Raw genomic sequence first — 18,124 nt, 5'->3', positions numbered from 1 at the left:
GAAGTAGAAAGTAGATCAGTCTATCAGCAAATTGAGCTGAAAAACTCCTGGCTTGTTATTAATTTAGTTGACTAAGGGTATGGTCCCGATTACTCAGAACCATCTACGTACACTGAATGCTTACTCCAGCAAACTGTCCTAATCCCACTAGAAACAACTCCAAGGCAATTTCTCCTGCCATGAGACTTGTCCTAGAAGCAGTCCCTGTAGCACACAAGAAGTCTTCCCACCTCTGCAGGACACCTGACTTTTGGCAGAACAACCTGAGACCTGCTGCTCCTCCCGTCAGGAATCTGGCCGTCACCTGTGAGCCTTTGCTTATTCGAGTGATTTTTGTCTCTCCGTACTCCTCTAGTGTCAAATAAGACAGTTTATCCGGTAATTTGATCCCACGTAGTATCTGTAATTGTGTGTTATTGCTACTCATTCTTTTAATGGTGTGTGATTGTTTTTCCAGGGCACATGGTATCACTCTGTGTGTGACTGAGCAGATGACTCTTAAAAAGCAGCGTAATGAACGCTCAGCAGTCTATACTTCTTCTGGTCGTTTTCTTCTAAATGCAAGATTTGCTTGTGATTCTGTTTCCCCACAATTTCCCCACAATGACAATGATTTCAACTTAGATCTAATCAATCCAGAGAGAGCACAGCAAAAGAAAAGCCCTCAAAGTGAGGGCTTTTGCCAATGGAAAGTACAAATAGTCTCAGCTTGTCCCACTTGCAACAAATGAAACTTTAATGTCACAGGTTTGGATGAGAGAAATATTTAATCTTTCCTATCATTATGGAATTATCTAGTTTTTCTGTGCTGACCTATTAAAAGTTAAGACACATCACAGTGACCGTGGCACTAAGCACTCTTTAATTTTATTGTGCACAAAACACAAAATCACCCACTGGATCGATGTTCTCATATGACATCGGGAATATTTAAAAAGCTGCTTGCAATTTTCAAAGATTATTTGGGACAATGTTGGAAAACAGTTTTCCAGGAAGTAGCAGTAATCCTTCTTCTATCCTATTTTTACTCAGAAATGCAGACAGAAGGGGAGAGGTGTGTGTCTGTGGTGGTGTGTGGTTTCTCCTTTACAGAAAGAAGAAGTTTGTAAATTAGTTTGTTCATCAGTTTGATCCTAAAATTAGATTTCTGCTGTCCCGAAGCTCTTTCCACTGTAACTAAATACCACTTCCAGAGGAAATAAAGGATCAAAAATTACAGTCTAGAAAATCAGATGGAAACAGTTTTTGTATTTTTGGTACTAAGGCTACTTACTTTTCCTACGCTGACAAGAAAAAGAACTTGACGGTATCAGGAGAGTCTTTCATCCTCCTTTTCCTGGACTCTATTAATGTAATAAAACATTTTACTTTCCAATCTAAATCAGAATTACATAGGCTAGTAATCACTGAAGCCAACAGTATCTCTTGTAATCTGGAGTTTTCCAAAATCTTTATCAGTTACTTGAATGATGAAAGTCACCTGCGACAAATACATCTGCTTCACACCATTTTTCTGCAGAAATGTGTAACTATTTATTGAAAGCCTAAGGACTGTAGAGGTAGCCACTGACAACACTGAACGCATTTTAAGCTGATGGCGTCCTGAAAACCAGGCTATGTATGGGGTTGGGGTGCTCTGTAAGTGTGGGGGGAACAAACACCGTCAAGAGGGTACCCTTTAGTCAAATTTTACTTACGAGAATGTGTTATCATCAAATCTTCATTTAAGGAGTGAGAATGCTGCAGGCAGAGAAGCTTCCCTGCCACAGAGAACGGAATGAAGGCTCCTCTGTGTACACAGTAGAGTTGCTATGGTCTTTTATTTGCAATGGATCACAGAGGATGATCTTTATTCTTCTTATTCAAAGACCATTCAGGTCAATGAAAGATTCCCTTAAGCTGCAGGGGCTTTTGTATAAAAGGAAGAGACAAATGCCTAGTGCCAATAATGATTGATGAAACAGTGGACTGTTTGGGAATGTGTATATATACACATAATTAATTTGCTTACGGGAGATGTATCACACGATTTTTCTGGTAAGCAGAAAGCAGAGCATACTTCTGAGTATTCCCCATCTGACTTTATTTCCTCATATCTTAACAAACGTAACAAACTGAAACATGGAGCTATTTATTTTCTGTTCTGTAATAAAAAAGATACATTACTTTGATGCCCAGAAAATACATTAAACATTCATTTATTTGTGAGAGTTTCATTATATTATTACATATGCCTTGGTTTGGTGCATAGGAAATGTACAGTTTAACGTGCTAATTTTATTACCAGTTTTAGAAAGGTACGGAGCTTTACTCCGGAGTAGACGTGAGACAGAGGTCTGAGTGCCATGTGTTGCTGAGTACAGATGAGACTGGAATTTAAGCAATATGCCTTATCCTTGTAACAGGTTAATTTCAATTAGAGGTATTTGATTAATTAGAATCAAACATAATCTTACAATCAAATAATAAGTACCAAAAAAAGGAGTATTTTTTAATATGTGCAATAGCTTGTTAATCTCTTACTATTTCTAGTTCCTTTTGCACTTCCTCTTGTAGCCATAGCTGAATGGTGCTTTTTAAATATCTAGGCTAAACTTTTCAGAAATGATTAGCAATTCTGGCTGCCTATTCAGAATTATCCTACCGGGGCCCAAAAGCGAATATTTAGCTCTTTCTGACAATCTGACTCCTTCAAGGTAGTTAATATTGAGGTGAAATTACTAATCCTTATCAAACTTCTCCATCCAAAGATACCATATATTCATCCCAATGAACTCTGACATCTGGTTTTTTCCACATCCTCAGTCGCTCTGGTTATCTGGCCAAGGACCAATAGTTAAGATCTGCCTAAACATTTAGAAAAGTTTTACATTTCACTAGGCAGCTGAGCACTTTTACACACTACTTATTTATACAGACAACTACATCAGGCTCACTTAGTTTTCTCCACCCTATGTCTAATCAACATAATAGCTTGTTATTTGTCTTAAACTATAAACCAAATATTTAAAAATAAAACAAAAAAACCACACTATTGGGTTTTACAAACAAGTATATGACATAATAGTTTGTGGTAACGATTTAGGTTGGAGCGGCTTGCTTGTCTGGGATTTTAAACGCTCTCTCAGAACCAGTACTCGGAGACAAAGATGTGAACGTTGACGATGTTACGATGAGATACCACTCCACCCATGACGTAGTTCATCTCCAGTTTCAGGATGGCATGGAAAGGTCCAACGATGGGCCTCACCTGGCGAACTACACCTGTTGGGGTAGAAATAGGAAGCTGAGATTAACAGGAGAATCAGATGGGTTTGGATGAGCTACACACCCCTTCGTGTTCAGTATAGCTGATGGAAAGTTATTTTATCTATTGGATCCATAAATAGCTTGCAAGAAACCTTGCACAATAAGAATAAAATATAACTTTTGAATCAAAATACCTTGAAGAAGATCTAGAAGGAGCACTAAAATGCTACCAATGGCAGAAAACCCATATATTCTGAAATGAGTGATTTTTTTTTAGATTTTATTCAGAGAGATAAATTCTGTAAGCAGTCTGTGACACTGCTTGTGAGGTAGGACATAAGGAGACTTTCCCTAGGTAAGCCAGTACACACGTTGCCCTGAGGAGTACATGAGCACGCACACCTGGGAATGCCATGCAATTTCTGGTTCCGTGTTGAAAACAGCATTTCATTTGGAACAGTAGAAATTATTTGTAATGCAGCAGTAAAATCAACACTTTCCCTATAAACATCAGACGACGCTAATCTGTAAATTGTTTGTGTGCCACGTCACGGATGGACAACCCCCTGGAAGCGATGGGAGTAAAAGCAGGGGAGTTTAATGAGGAAAGGGGGATTATCACAGCATCTGTCCCTGAGTCATTCCTCACAGGGATGGCGGCCATTCCCTCACCAACATCAGGGCTTGATAATGAGGAAGGAAGTGGCAAGGGAGAAGTAAGCTCTCTCTTTAGGGCTCTAGTCCCTTGGTTTGTTTTACACGGAGGAGGCCCAGTGCTGAGGTGTGGCAGGATGAGGACAGGGAGGGGATGAGAGTGGTGGGGTCCTCGGGGGGGTGGCAGGGCAGGGATCCTCCATTCAGGGCTTGTGCCACCACCCCAGTCAGGCAGCAGGGCAGGCCAGGGGGACAGCCAGGTTCAACCAAGGGCCCAGGTCACCAGGCAAGTTCATGGTGATGACGCTGGGCCTAAGTCAAACCGTGGAGGCAACGTGTGGGTCAGGGTCAACAGCAAGAGGATCTACGGCTGTGATGGAGCTGGAGACCAGCCCTCTTCCAGCACTGCTCAGGCAGGGCCTGAAGCTGAAATGGGGCTCCTGGCCTCTGGGCAGGGCATGGGAGAGGACCCCGGGGAGGCCCAGCTGGGCCACGAGGTCTTATCGGTGCCTTGACACGATGTGGCTAAACAGAATAGTGTTACAGGTTCAGACCTACACAAAAGAAAGTCACTGGGAGCTTTGCCGTTGACTCCAAAGGCTCAAGATCAGATCGTAAACATGTTCTCACTTCATGGCTATTTTCTAGGCCTGGTGTTACAGAGGAGGGAGCTACCAAAGGGCTCTCCTCTGAAAGGATGTATCCAAAAGGTCAAAATCACGTGAACCTGAGGTCAGCCAGCAGGCAGAGGGAGTCTGGTGGAGACCCCCCTCCGCAGACACCTCCTTCTGACAACTGACTTGTCTGACAGGGCGTTTGATTCAGAAGGAAATACACAGTTTAAGAAAGGATTATTTAAGTTGCATTTCCTTCTGCATGCTGGGGGTTATGTTTCACAAGCGGGCAGCACACCAGCACTTTCACGGAGCCCCAACCGAACTCCTGCAGCAGTCCCCTATGAACACATTGGCTTGAGATCTGATGGGAGAGATAAACGTTTGCTTATGGAGGCTGTCAGCACCTTCTTCTAAGGCAGTGATGACATTACAGTTTTGTCCTGTTTAAATACTAACTAATATCTTCAGCATGCAGTAAAACTGCAAACTTTTCACCACATTCACTTTGCTTGCCATATTTGATGAATACACTTTTCAAGCATCCCTCCCCCTACAATTTATATGTACATACATACATATATAAAATTTTTTTTTTTTTTTTTTTAGTTTTCTTGGCTACTCTCCTGCACCTTATAAAAATGACTGGGCTTGGCAGATGATATATTGAAAAAGAAAAGCCTTGCTAAAATTGCCCTCCCTTTAGGGTAACATTTAAAGCATTTTGCTAACGACACATCACATTATTGCAGGCACTGCTTTAACTGACAACCACGGAAACACACGGCATTGGAATCGCTCAGCACTGGCAAGCTGTTTAACCCACCCTGTTAGTGGTTCATGCAGTGATCACCAAGCCTCAGATGGCAAAGGTTGCTGTTTCCATTTAGCAATCTTTTTATAGTGTTCTACACTTTCTTGCTCTACTCTAGTAGAGTCTACTCTAGTCTAGGAGTGGGATTGCAAATTGTGTTTTTTTCTGACGTGATGCAATTCTACTCAAGATGGTTTATGCCACAGTATGGCATCTATCCGTACATGACTGATGTAGCATTCAAAGCAATTAGTAACTTTCTCATTCTTGTTCGGATGCATTCTGTTAATAGGCAGAAAAAATGGAACATTTCTTTTCAAGGTAGAATGGGCAAACACCCTGTGATCCATGTGGCAGTACTTTTCCCCACAGTTCTCTTGCTGCAGTCTTAAAATCACGTTAAGATGGCTGTGTTGAAGCAAGAAACTGAAGGAATGGACAAAGAAACACAATACTCTCACAATATTTATTTATCCAGTTCATTGTGCCAATGTCCTGGATGGTCCTGAAATGACCACCAGTGCAAAAGAACCGTTTGCCTCCCTCTCCTATTAGATAAATAGGATGATGCAGTCAGATGGGTTTGTGCTACAGCGTGTGTATAAGGATGAAGTCATTCTACATGGGCAGAAGAAAGAAAAAGAAAAGAGTAAGAAAAAACCATTGAAATGTTCTACTGGATAAACGCATATGACATGTTTTCAGCTCTTGGCAGATTACTTTTTTGGTAGAAAGTGCTAAAATGGAAAACCTGAGTATTTTTCTCCACCAAACTCAATGACAAATGCAGGTGGAAACCATGCAATAGCAAAGCTGCTCGGAGCCTGAAACCTGGCTGCACACTCACCCAACTCCCAGTGACCTGGCTGCCGTGGTCCTAGGACTTGGCTCAGAAATGCTGTTAAAGGCCACCTGCTATAATGTGCCACTGCCTTCTGATGCTCCCTGTGTCTGATTCCCTAATGCCTCGTGCCTCTCCTGTCAGGTACAAGGGAGGAGCAGCTATTCCAGCCCCCAACAAGGCCGGCAGGGCCTTGTGCCTACCCTCACAAACAGATGTCTAAAGAAAAAGCTTGAGACTCAGGCCTGGTCCATGTCAGTCACATACGTGGCTCAGTGAATCAGCCAATAGCTCATGAGTATTTAGCACAGGACACATTACACATTCAAAGATGCCGCGTGTAATAACTCTGGATGTTTTTAAGCAATGTGGATTTATCAGTTTCTGCAATATTTGCATCAACATGTTGTTCCACTATGCCTTTTGGCAGACTAATGCTGGGTCCAGATTTGTGGTCTGGCATCCTTCGGCATTTATGGCTGAATATTAAGTATAAAAACATACTTTATAGTAATAGGAAGGTTACAATTTTTAAAAGTACTGAAAAGTCAGGAAATGTAGAAATAAAGCAGCCGCTTTTTGATCTCTTTTTTTTACCAGTCTAAATCCAAAGTAGCTGGATGGAGCCACTCAGATTTGACATGGGGATAACTGCAGACTGGGACTTGCTCCTGGATGGCTGTAGCAGTACACACTGTCCTGTGAGTCACTCTCTATAGGATGCCAGGAGAACAATGGTGTTTAAGTGACCTGAAAACAGGGCTCTCAAATACACCATCAGCTGGTCCTCTCTGGGACCAAAGCTGCAGGCTCTACAGCTGGTAAAATGGCATGAGTTTATTTAAGCAAGTTCACCCAAATCCTTTTCCAACAAAATCAGGTTTCAGCTAGGTTAGCATTTTGCACAGAAAAAAAAGCCAGGAGAATATTTGTCTATATTAAAACAGGGTGAATCACTGATAATAAACGAACAGGGAGATTTGCACTGCTGCTGAATCCCACGTGCCAGGCAGTCCTGAGCATCTGTGTTGTCCTGCCTACAGGCACATCTATGCAAGCAAGCGCCGTTACCCTCCAGGCTGATGTGCTGCTCTTGCTGTTTATACTCCTGGGTTCATCATCTGTGACCCAAACACAGACTCAACCTACAGAAAACACTACGTGTCACAGGCCAGGCAGATGACTTTCCATCAGCTCACGTTTGTTTGGTTTTGCTTTTTTGTTAACTGAGCAGAGATGTTATTACATGTCCCAAATCTGCTGGGGTATCTTCATGGTTTGCTGACCTCCTTTTAGAAAACAATAATAAGGCTTCTTTTTTCTTGCACACTTTGCCCTGACTGCAAACAGGATCTATGCCAATCCTTCCCATCTGCTGATCTGTGTAAGCAAACAGCCTTGGCTCAAGAGGCAGTAAGTGTTTGGATGTCACAGTTATTTCTGCACTGATAGTCTGACCGTGGCCCAGAACTTTTAAAGCTCTGTAATTAATACACTGAGCTGCTCTCTTGCCCTGTTTCTTCTTCTTTCATGTTTCCTATTTCGATTTTGTCTAAGGCAAAAGTATATCACCATGTGTAGTGAAGACATCAACCTAAATAACATATAATACTTATTTTCAAGTGAGAATAATGACAACAACCAGCAATCTTAGAGCCACTGTCACTGGATTACTGAGGCTTTGCTTATCAAAGAAGATGGGATAAATAAGACAGCAAGGTTAATATTGTTAATCTTCCTAAGCCTTTCAGCAGAATTTCTATTATTGTAATCAGATGCCACAGGTATTCCTTGGCTTGTCTATACCTCTTTAAGATATCATTACATTTCTCTGCTTTGAAATATGTGAGAGCCTTAGGCAATTCACCTCTGTGTCTGGTTTCTGCTTGTATTTTTGCATTAGGCAGCTGATTTGCTAAGAAGCTCCATTTTGAACTTAAGAGAAACACTGCTGTTTTGTTACCACATTAACCCATTCTGGGTGACAAGTCCCTGCATTATCATGCATTAACATTTTTGTCTCCAGCAATCCAGACTCCTGATTCTGACTTCTGTGGTAAGCTCACTGCCCAGTATGCTGAAGGAGCACTTGCAAAACTCTCCAAAATACCTTTTTAAGAAAAAAAAATTTTTTTTCTTCTTTTTTTTCCCCACTGCTAACCACAAAATCTGCAGCAATTACACTTGCAATGAATCTGGGTCATTGTGTTCCTTACCCCTCTTGCTGAACACTGCATTTGCATTTTCTCTAGAGAAAGTTTCCTCTAACAGGGATCTCCACGGCTTGCCAGAAAGCAAAGCAGAACCAAAGAAGCTTATTTTCACACTGCCACTAGAAAAGGCTGTTTGGGGCTGGTAGAGAGGATGCCTTATGTTATGTTTTCTGTTCCGGAGGTGAAGGTCGCAGGATTTTCCACAGGGATTGATTCTTAAGTCTAGCCAAATATTTAAATCTGTATTATCATAAGAACACAGTACAGACATAAGCAGTACCCATTCCTCAGAAAGAGAGCCTTGGAACACCTAAACTTTTAAGAACCCCCCCAAAATCATGTTAGTGGAGCAGGCAAGGGATCAGAGGCTGAAGGAGAGGCCACAGGGAGTGCTGATTATGGGGGAGCTCGATCTGATGAGTGCTGGAAGAGGGGATGTGCTGAGGGAAACCTCCTCTTGCCTTACCTGCCTATGCATATGTATTTGTGTACATATTAAACAACCCAAACTCTTGCCAAATCAAAAGTTGTTCTTCCAAATAACCTGTGGGCTATGCTTAGGAAAATACAATAAACAGAATTATCAAAAATTTGATCAACTCCCTCAACCACATTTAAAGCTTTGGGTTAAGTAACAAGCACAAGAGCCCTTTTCGTCTTACCACCTTCCCATCTTTTCCCCCACACACAGGGTTACAGCTATATTGTCTTGTTCTGGTCATCACATGCCAGAGGACAGTAACAAAACTACCTTTTTATCTCCCTTTGTGCTCACAGCAAGCACACAGTCTCCGTTCTGTGACTCCTCTCAGATGCCAAGTCAAAAAAGAGACACGTAGCTTTTTACAATCAGTTGAATCCAACAGTATATTGCCCCTTTTTTATTAGTGCAAAACTTCACCCTTGACATTACAGGCAGGTACTAATTTAATACTCAGCCATTCTGGGAACAAACTATGTAGGAAATTTTGCTTTTTTTTCTTTTTACATTGTTTAATTGTATGATCTGTGGTCAGCTAAAACTGACCATAAACTGACTAAACTCAGGATGGATGGTGAAAAGTTACTGCGAGAGCATACAGTGATGAAAAGAACAATCCACTTTTCTGAATCATTAATCTATAGTTAACATATTAAGTTGGTCCTAAATAGAACAAACCACATCTTTTTATTCATTCTGAGTATCTAAAATAATCAGAATGGAATATATATTTGAAATACCAAAGGCAGAAAAACAAGTCCAAGCATAGCTCAGTGTTCACACTTCCTTCAAAATAAGCACACACTGCTACTGAATTCTTTTTTTCGTGTTTGCATCCTGGCCATGCATTATTAAAATTAACTTTCACAGATCAGAAACTAATAGGACAACTGAGAATTAGTTCACACTCACTCTACTGTAAGTGGATCTACTGACCATATATAAAAAAAGAATATTTTGCATTAGTTAGAATTAACAGCAACTTGGCATATGAAATATGATATAAATTATTGTGTGGAATACTGCTCCAGAAGAATGTTAGTACCAGCTCCATTGTAAAATACAGTCATAGACAGCAAAGGGTCTAAGAGCTGAGGAAAGCTGAAGAATCTCCGAGGATCTTCTTGGTAATTCTTATGGGCAGTGACGTTCTTTGCCGCTGACATGCAGCCTGTTCTCTGGCTGCCTAGCTCTGAGGTCCCCAGGCAATTTCTAATCAAGTACACGCCAGCAAGGCAGGCAGGACAGCAGGCTCAAAAAGCTGAGCAGGGTATGAAGCTTAACAGGTGAGAGGCAGGATTACATACTAGGGCTGAAAAATGCGTAGCTTCTTCAGGCAGAATATCTGACATTTTGGTAGCAATATACTCATTTCTATTCCTCATGAGATAAAATCCCATGTGAGATGCATAAGAGCCCAAGCAAATCAGCTTTTCCCCTAAATTTCCTAATCCTCGGGCTATGAGTCTACAGGTCTGATTGTAAGCGAAAGCTAAATTCCATCACAAAATGTGTCCCCTTTGAAAAAAGAAAAACCACAGGAAGGATTGTCAAGAGAACGTGCTATTACATGGTGAGAGATAGTGCTGTCTGTTTTCATATGGAACTTTTGAGACGAGCTGCTAGTGACACCTACAAGAGAGAGATTTCAATGACACAAAAAACACCTTATAATTTTTCCTCTAGCTATTTTCCTTCTGCTTTAAATGGATACTCGGAACATGAAATGATTAATTCGGAAAAATTCAAGTACCAGAGAAGGTGGTGAGAGCTGTGGAACTGGAGTCTAAACTCAACTGAAACTCAGCTAGTTTACTGGGGTTTATATTAACTCCAAATAATCCCAGCCTATGTTCTGAAGTCTTGCATTTGGCTGTTCCTGGATCTCTGTTTCCCCACAAAAAACATTCTGGTCCTATTTACAGCCTTGTCAGAGATGAATAGTCCTAGCTGTCACAACACAACAGTAACTACCCTTTTTTAAGCAATGGATTTTTGGGAATCACAAAAATAGCCTTTAAATAGTCTGCTAGTCTCTCCCCTAATGTTAGTGAACTTCTTTAATCCCGTGTGGACATTGCAGTAATGAAGCTGAGCAGTTATCATCTCAGCCTCCTGGAACCTAAAGCCATTGCACGGCTATTAAAGAAAAGTAGCCCAAAACACCATCACGGTAGCAGTAACGTGTGGTGAACAACCTTTTGTAGGGGAAATGCATGTTTATGAGTTTGCCTTAAGCAACACAAGAAGACTGATCTCCTCATGTTAATGCAAGAACCTGGACTCTAATTTCAAGTTTGCTTTTCTCCTCAAGGCCTCTTGCTTTATACCGCTGGCCAAGATTTTCAAAATTAAGAGTAAACATCTCAGATGCATCAGTGTTACTTAAGAGCCTAGTCATAGTTTCAAAAGAGATGTTCAGGCAATTAGGAAGTTTGGAGTAGGGAAATGATCGTTGCAGTGGCTATTTTAAAAGGCAAAGTTGATAGGATCATTCCAGAAATGAGCAAGAGAAAAAAAAAATCCAGCCATAAATAAACTTGGATCAAACCGTAGACAATGAGTTGCAGGTTAGGCTTGAATACCAGACAATCTCAGACTACAACATGTAAATACATATCTACAGTGTGAAGCCAGAACTATGTAGCCAAACTTTTTTGGCTCTGTAGACCTCAACTCAAAGAAGTTGAGATTTGTAAGAAAAATGTTATTTCATATTCAGTTCATCAATAAGGTTAAAAAATAATTCACATCCTGATCATAAACAGAAAATACATATTTTTAAGCTATTTTATCCAATTTTTTTTCTGTAAAAAGTTTTGGCGTTCTTCTTACATTAAAATTTAATTAAAATCCTTTTCTAAAGGCTGCACTTTACTCCAAAAATTCATGACAAAGTAATGATTTTCAGTGCTTAAATTGCTCTGCCAACATAGTTACTAGAGTACTTACTGACCTATACCGTGCCAGGGGAGAAGGGAAGTCAATCAACTGTTGGGCAATTGCTTAATGTATCCTAGCTTTGAAAATACAATGCTTCAACACTGCACATTAGGGAATGTCTTACTGCATTTGGTAGAGTGAAAGCTGCAAAGTTTTTCCTTTTGTAACAATCCAGTCTTATGTTTTCAACATCACCACAATCCAGAATCAGAATCACAGAATAGTGGACGCAGAAGGCACCTCTGAAGACCATCTCTACAACCCCTTGCTCAAAGCAGCATGTTGCTCTGGGCTGTGTTCAGTCTGGTTTTGAGTATCTCTAGGGATGGAGCCTCCACAGCTCTAGGCACCTGTTCCAGTGTTCAACCACCTTTACAGTAAAGAAAATAAGTTTTTTCCTATGTTTAAATGGAATGTCCTGTCTTTCAATTTGCGCCCATTGACTCTTGTCCTTTCCACACCACTGAGAAGAGTCTGTCTTTTTTTTACTCCCTCCCATGACATCGATCAGATTCCCCCTGAGCCTCCTCTTCTCCAGGCTGAACAGTCCCAGCTCTCTCAGCCTCTCCTCATATGACAGATGCTCCAGTGCCTTAATCGTCTTCACCACCTTTTTCTGGACTCCACGATGTCTACATCCTTCTTGTACCAGGAAGCCCAAAACTGGACACAGCATTCCAGTGGTGACCTCACCAGTGCTGAGCAGAGGGGACGGATGACCTCCTTCAGCCTGCTGGCAACACTCTTCCTAACGCAGCCCATTGGCTGCTTTTGGCACAAGGGCACATCATTAGCTCATGATCAACTCTGGTGTCCACCAGGACACCCAGGTCTTTCTCTGAAGAGCTGCTTCCAGCTGATAGGCCCCCAGTGTATACTGGTGCATTGGGTTATTGCTCCCCTGCGGCAGGACTTTGCACTTCCCTTTGCTGAACTTCATGAGGTTCCTGTCAGCCCATTCATTACTCTACCCTGTCGAGGTCCCTCTGAATGGCACCACAACCCTCTGGTGTATCAGCCACTAAGCACAGTTTTGTCTCCTCTTCAAACCTGTTAAGGTGCCCTCTGTCCCATCACCCAGGCTATTAAAGAAGAAATTGGCCCCAATATTGATCCTTGGGCTAGACCACTGGTGACTGGGTGCTAGCTGTCCTGCTGATCACAACCCTTTCAGCCCGGCAGTTCAGCCATTTTTCAATCTACCTCCTTGTCCACTTATCTAGTCTACATTTCCTCAGGTTGCCTATGAGGGTATTATGGGAAGACAGTGTTGAAAGCCTTACTAAAGTCAAGATAAACAACATCCACTCTTCTCTCATCCACTAATCCAGTCATCTCTTTGTAGAAGGCTGTCAGGTTGGTCAGGCATGATTTCCCCTTCATAAATCCTTGCTGACTACTTCCAGTCACCTTCTTGTCCTTAATATGCTTGGAAATGGTTTCCAGGAGGATTTGCTTCATCACCTTCCCATGGACTGAGGTGAGGCTGACCAGCCGGTAGTTCCCTAGATCCTCCTTCTTGGCCTTCTTGAAGCTTGCAGTGACATTTGCCTTCTTCCAGTCCACGGGAACATCTGATCACCACATTCTTTCAAAGATAATTGAGAGTGGCCTCGCAGTGACATTGGCCAGCTCCCTCAGCACTTCTGGGGGCACCCCATTAGCTCCCATGGACTTGGGGTATGTCCAGTTTGTTTAAGTGTTCCCTAACCTGATCCTCCTCCACCGAGGGTGAGTATTTCTTGCTCCAGACATTCCTATCGCTCTGAGGGCCCCGGGACCCCTGAAGGCCAGTCTTATCAGTAAAGAATGAAGCAAAGGCAGCATTGAATACTTCAGCTTTCTCTGTGTCTTTTCTCACTAGGTCTCACGCCTCATTCAGAAGCAGGCCCACATTTTTCCTAGTCTTCCTTTTGCTCTTGTATACCTGTAGAAGCCCTTCTTCTTACCCTTCACAGCAGTGGGCTGTGCCTCCATAGGCAGTCTCACAGGCATTATGTTCCTCCAGTCCTCTCTAGTTCATGACTGTGCCTAAAGGCACAATCTAGCTGTCAAACTGCAGGCATTTCCCAGACCACCAGATGTCTGCTGACTTCAGAAAGTTAATGTACACCTTAGATTCCTCCATCTCTCAAAAACTAAATAGTCCTTTTCATTTTCTTTTCCTTTTTTTTTTTTTTTGGCGAAAGCTATCTATATTTCTCTCAATTATTTGTGACAATAACAATGTAGGCTCCTGCTATGTGGTGCTCTACAGTTTCTGATACAATCTGTTTTATTAATAAGTGGCTGCTCTTTGGAAAATGAAATATTTCTTGGTAATCATCACTGCAGGCATCAAATCATATACAGAAAAATAGCTCTGAAGATATCATTAATCCTTGAGCTGCCACACCTGACAAACATAAATATGGTTAAAGGATTCAGAAAACTCATTAATCAAAATACAAGTACTGAAATAGATTTCCTCTTGCTTTGAAGTATATTGCCCTCATAACACTGTGAATTAGACCTTCATTCAGGCTTGATGGTGAACACTGCACAAAATAATAGATTTGGAGAATCAAGTTAGAGATGGATGTTAACAAGGTTTCCATGCTGATGGAGAACTGCTTCACAGGAATGTGGCTGGCTATACGTATCGTTGCTGAAGTATCTGGGGACAAGGTTTTCAAAAATATATACTTTTCAAACATGAACCTCCAAGATATTTATTCAAATTCCTAAAAAAATGGCCTAATTTTCAACTGTTGAGCCACCAAGTGCTTATAAAATGCTTCAGAAGTAAGTTTGGACACATAAAATGGCACTTCCATAAGCTACATGACACTCAGGGCAATTTCACTGTTGGTTTAAGCTGATCAAAAATAGTGGTCCTGCTATGTCCTCCACCCCTTCCCTTGGATTAACACCTGAAAGAAAAGAACCAAAAATGTAGGTTCCTGCACAAGCAGTAATGCTGACAACAGGGAAAGGGCTGGAGTGTTTGTTCAGAGGTACAGGAGAGGGGGATTTCCCTTTCAAGCACCACAAAGGTCCAGATCACTTCATGCAACACCAGTGTTCCTTATTACGGTGATTTTGGTATGGTAACAGCAAATATTGCACCAGTGGCATGAAGAGGACTCCTAATGACTTGGGCCAGCACGTGCAGTGCTGACTGCAGTGGCATGTTATCCCAGGAACAGGCACAAATGCCTGCGTCCCCAGAGCGATTCGATAACTGCTGCCCTGCAGTGCAGCTCAAAGCTGAGCTGCATCCTTCTCTGAGAGGTGTAAAAGAGGAACAGGGGTAGGGCAAGACAGAATCACAGAATCCCAGCATCATCTGGGTTGGAAAAGCCCTTGAAGATCCTCCAGTCCAACCATGAACCTCACACTGACTGTTCTCTACTCCACCAGATCCCTCAGCACTGGGTCAACTCGACTCTTCAACCCCTCCAGGGATGGGGACTCCCCCACTGCCCTGGGCAGCCCATTCCAACACCCAACAACCCCTTCTGCAAAGAAATACTTCCTAAGAGCCAGTCTGACCCTGCCCTGGCGCAGCTTGAGGCCTTTCCCTCTTGTCCTGGCTCTGGTTCCTTGTCTCAGGAGACTCATCCCCCCTCTCTGCACCCTCCTTTCAGGGAGTTGTAGAGGGTGATGAGGTCTCCCCTCAGCCTCCTCTGCTCCAGACTAAGGCACCCTTCAGAAAAAAAAAAAAAAAGTAGTGTAACAAGGTGGGCCTGTGCCTGCGACCGTAAGCAACACGTCTTGCTCAGATCTCTCCCATGCTCAGAGTATCTATTAACCACAGTAATCCACGTAAAGACAAAGCTCTCCTTTAAAGACTGTCCAAACAATTGTGTCTAAAACTCTCCAGGTACTCACAGCCTTTGAAGTTTCCACCTAGGGTACAAGTCTTAGTTTAAGTTTAGCTAAAACTGAATTTGCTTCTCTTTTTGCCTTTCGTTTCACCTCAATAGAAAAAAGAAAAAGGAAATTACAGCACAGAAATCACATTTCAGCATGAAAAAGGATCTTTCTGCCTTATTCGACAGTTCAGAAATTTGGAATTCAATTTATTATAAATGCTATCCTTCAACCACTCAATGAAGTTTAATTTCATTAACACTTGGGCTTTTCTAGAAAGCTTTGATTGCTGAAATGCATCAAATAAAGAGGCAATAAAGAGGCCTCATGGTATTAATACATTTTTTGGCCAGAAACAAATGGTAAATATTTTCAAAGCTATTATCTGTCATGTTGGATCATATGGAGCCTTGGTATTATGAAAGAATTAAAAACAACCTTTGATTTTACTGAGGTTTGGCTAGTTTACAAATACTATGATCTTTATTAAGGATACCAAATAACTTCAGAGAGATGTGCTCTTATCTTGGCTTGGCAAACTTCAAGTGCTTTTAGATCTCTGGTTTGCCTTCCAGCCAAACCTCGCAATGGGTTTTAATGTTGACAATGCTGCGAAATCACTCATGCCTAAAATGCAATAACTGTACTTGAAGTAGCCTCATTAAAAAATAGTTTCCACCATATATTTTTTAATCCTTCCTGTTCCACCTTTGAGAACGTGACATGCTTTTATAAGAATCCTACATATTACAAAAACAGGTGGAAAAACTTTAAGGCTGAATGTCCAATATATGCAAAATCACACATATCGTCCTCCTGATACTTTATTCCCAGTATCTTATTTACAGGGGTTTAGTGTCCATCATGGTACATCACCACATACATGCAATCTCTCCAGTTAGAGAGAGTGGCTTAGTTTACCCTTCCCGTCCCACAACCCCATTATTCCGTTTCAGCTGAGTTTTGATATGGTAGCATATCCATGACACCTGGGCAATTAATTATTGTAACCCTAAGCATTTCTTGGCAAAGAGCCACCTTATGGCACACACAGCACGATATGGCTCTGTGATTCAATTTACCATAGAAGAAAAAGCACCTAATCCTGAGGATTTGACATGAAAGCCCTTATAGAGCTGCTCAGTCATCACCTAGAGGCAACAGCTCTGCTGGTATTGTTAGCAGAACTTCTGACGAGGGAAGCTCTCTGAATTTTCACGTGTGTTAATCCCTGACCAAATTCTCAAAATAAGGCTGAAATAAGGGGGTCACTTCACCACATCTGACCCCTTTAAAAATAAAAGTTAGGGTGGGTTTTTTTCAAGTGAGCCATGCATCTGTGCATCATACCGGCAAAGATTTATGATACGCCTCGAGTCTCTTATCTTCCGTCTCCATGTTTATAGGGTGTGTAGGCGCTACTGCAGGAACGAGATGCTTGTTATCAACACACAAACTCAGGAGCAGCAGCAGAAGCAGCTGAATCAGTCGCACAAATATTTCACACCTGGAGATCCTCAGAAAAGCAGGTCTCTGACTACTCTAAACCTGGGCAAAACACCTCAGAAGGCTGAATTCACACAGACATCTCTCAGAGGAATTGCCGTAGTGTGTTTCTCGGCGTACTGGATTCCAAATCTGGCTTTATTTGCTCATTTATGTAGTATCTCAGCCCACTGTTTAATACCAAAAAATGCATGCTATGTAATCTGAACCAAAGACCTTTGGCGATCCCCTTAGCTGTTCCCTGACTCAGTCCATTTCTTTCCCAAATTGGCAGGTTTTATACTTCACGCCACAGTTCACAAAACTTCGTCAGAGTCGCGGTGTGATTTATTTGTCTGCTGGCTTTATGGAAACTGTAACCGAAGGTGGTCTGTATGAATGTTTTTGTAATACATTACACCTTCCGACCCGAGGGGTGAGATGAACATCGATCAAGGAGGAACGTTGGATTAACCAGATACTTGCAATGTGCTAGAGTGAAATTTGGCATGAGGAAGGTTGTTCCACTCAAGCACGAGACTCATTCTCACCAGAAAAGCACCTTCAGCATTTCTCAGATGCAAAATGAAAATCCACCTCCTGCTCGAGTTGCTTGTTTGCCTCCAGAAGAGCTCTCCAGCCTGACATTTTTTCTGGAGGGGAGGGAGGATGTTGAGAGATTTGACTACTGAACAACGCAGTCATCAGCATCCCAAAAGGGCAGGTTCAGGCAATAAATCTAGGATCCCGTTTACCAAATGGCTTCTGGGCACCCTCGTCTCAACTGCGTAGCTACTAATTTCGATGGGGCAACCTGGCATAGAGAAAAACTCACCAAATATTCTTTGCTGAGGGCTCTTGTGAAAGGGGCAAGCCTAGATGAAACCAGAACAAAGATACTGAAAGGGACTGTGTCTTTTTTAATGTAAGGCTGCAAAACCCTGTCGAAAAACCTGCTGAATTATGTCCCTGCTC

General features: G+C 42.0%; 1 protein-coding gene across 2 annotated transcripts in view; it reads right to left on the bottom strand.

The window, feature by feature from the left end:
- Positions 1 to 2,059: 2,059 nt before the first annotated feature.
- FBLN1 (fibulin 1) overlaps positions 2,060 to 18,124 on the bottom strand; it is an 82,736-nt gene continuing 66,671 nt past the window's right edge. For both annotated transcript variants that reach the window (XM_074825623.1, XM_074825625.1), the window contains exon 17: positions 2,060 to 3,264. In XM_074825623.1, the coding sequence (XP_074681724.1) occupies positions 3,125 to 3,264 (140 nt within the window). In that variant the 3' untranslated portion in view covers positions 2,060 to 3,124. The remainder of the gene's footprint in view (positions 3,265 to 18,124) is intronic.

This window comes from Strix aluco, chromosome 5 (assembly GCF_031877795.1).
Source record: "Strix aluco isolate bStrAlu1 chromosome 5, bStrAlu1.hap1, whole genome shotgun sequence".
Taxonomy (NCBI): Eukaryota; Metazoa; Chordata; class Aves; order Strigiformes; family Strigidae; genus Strix; species Strix aluco.
The sequence above is the reverse complement of the archived record's forward strand: the minus strand, read 5'-3'. Positions and strand labels throughout refer to the sequence as shown.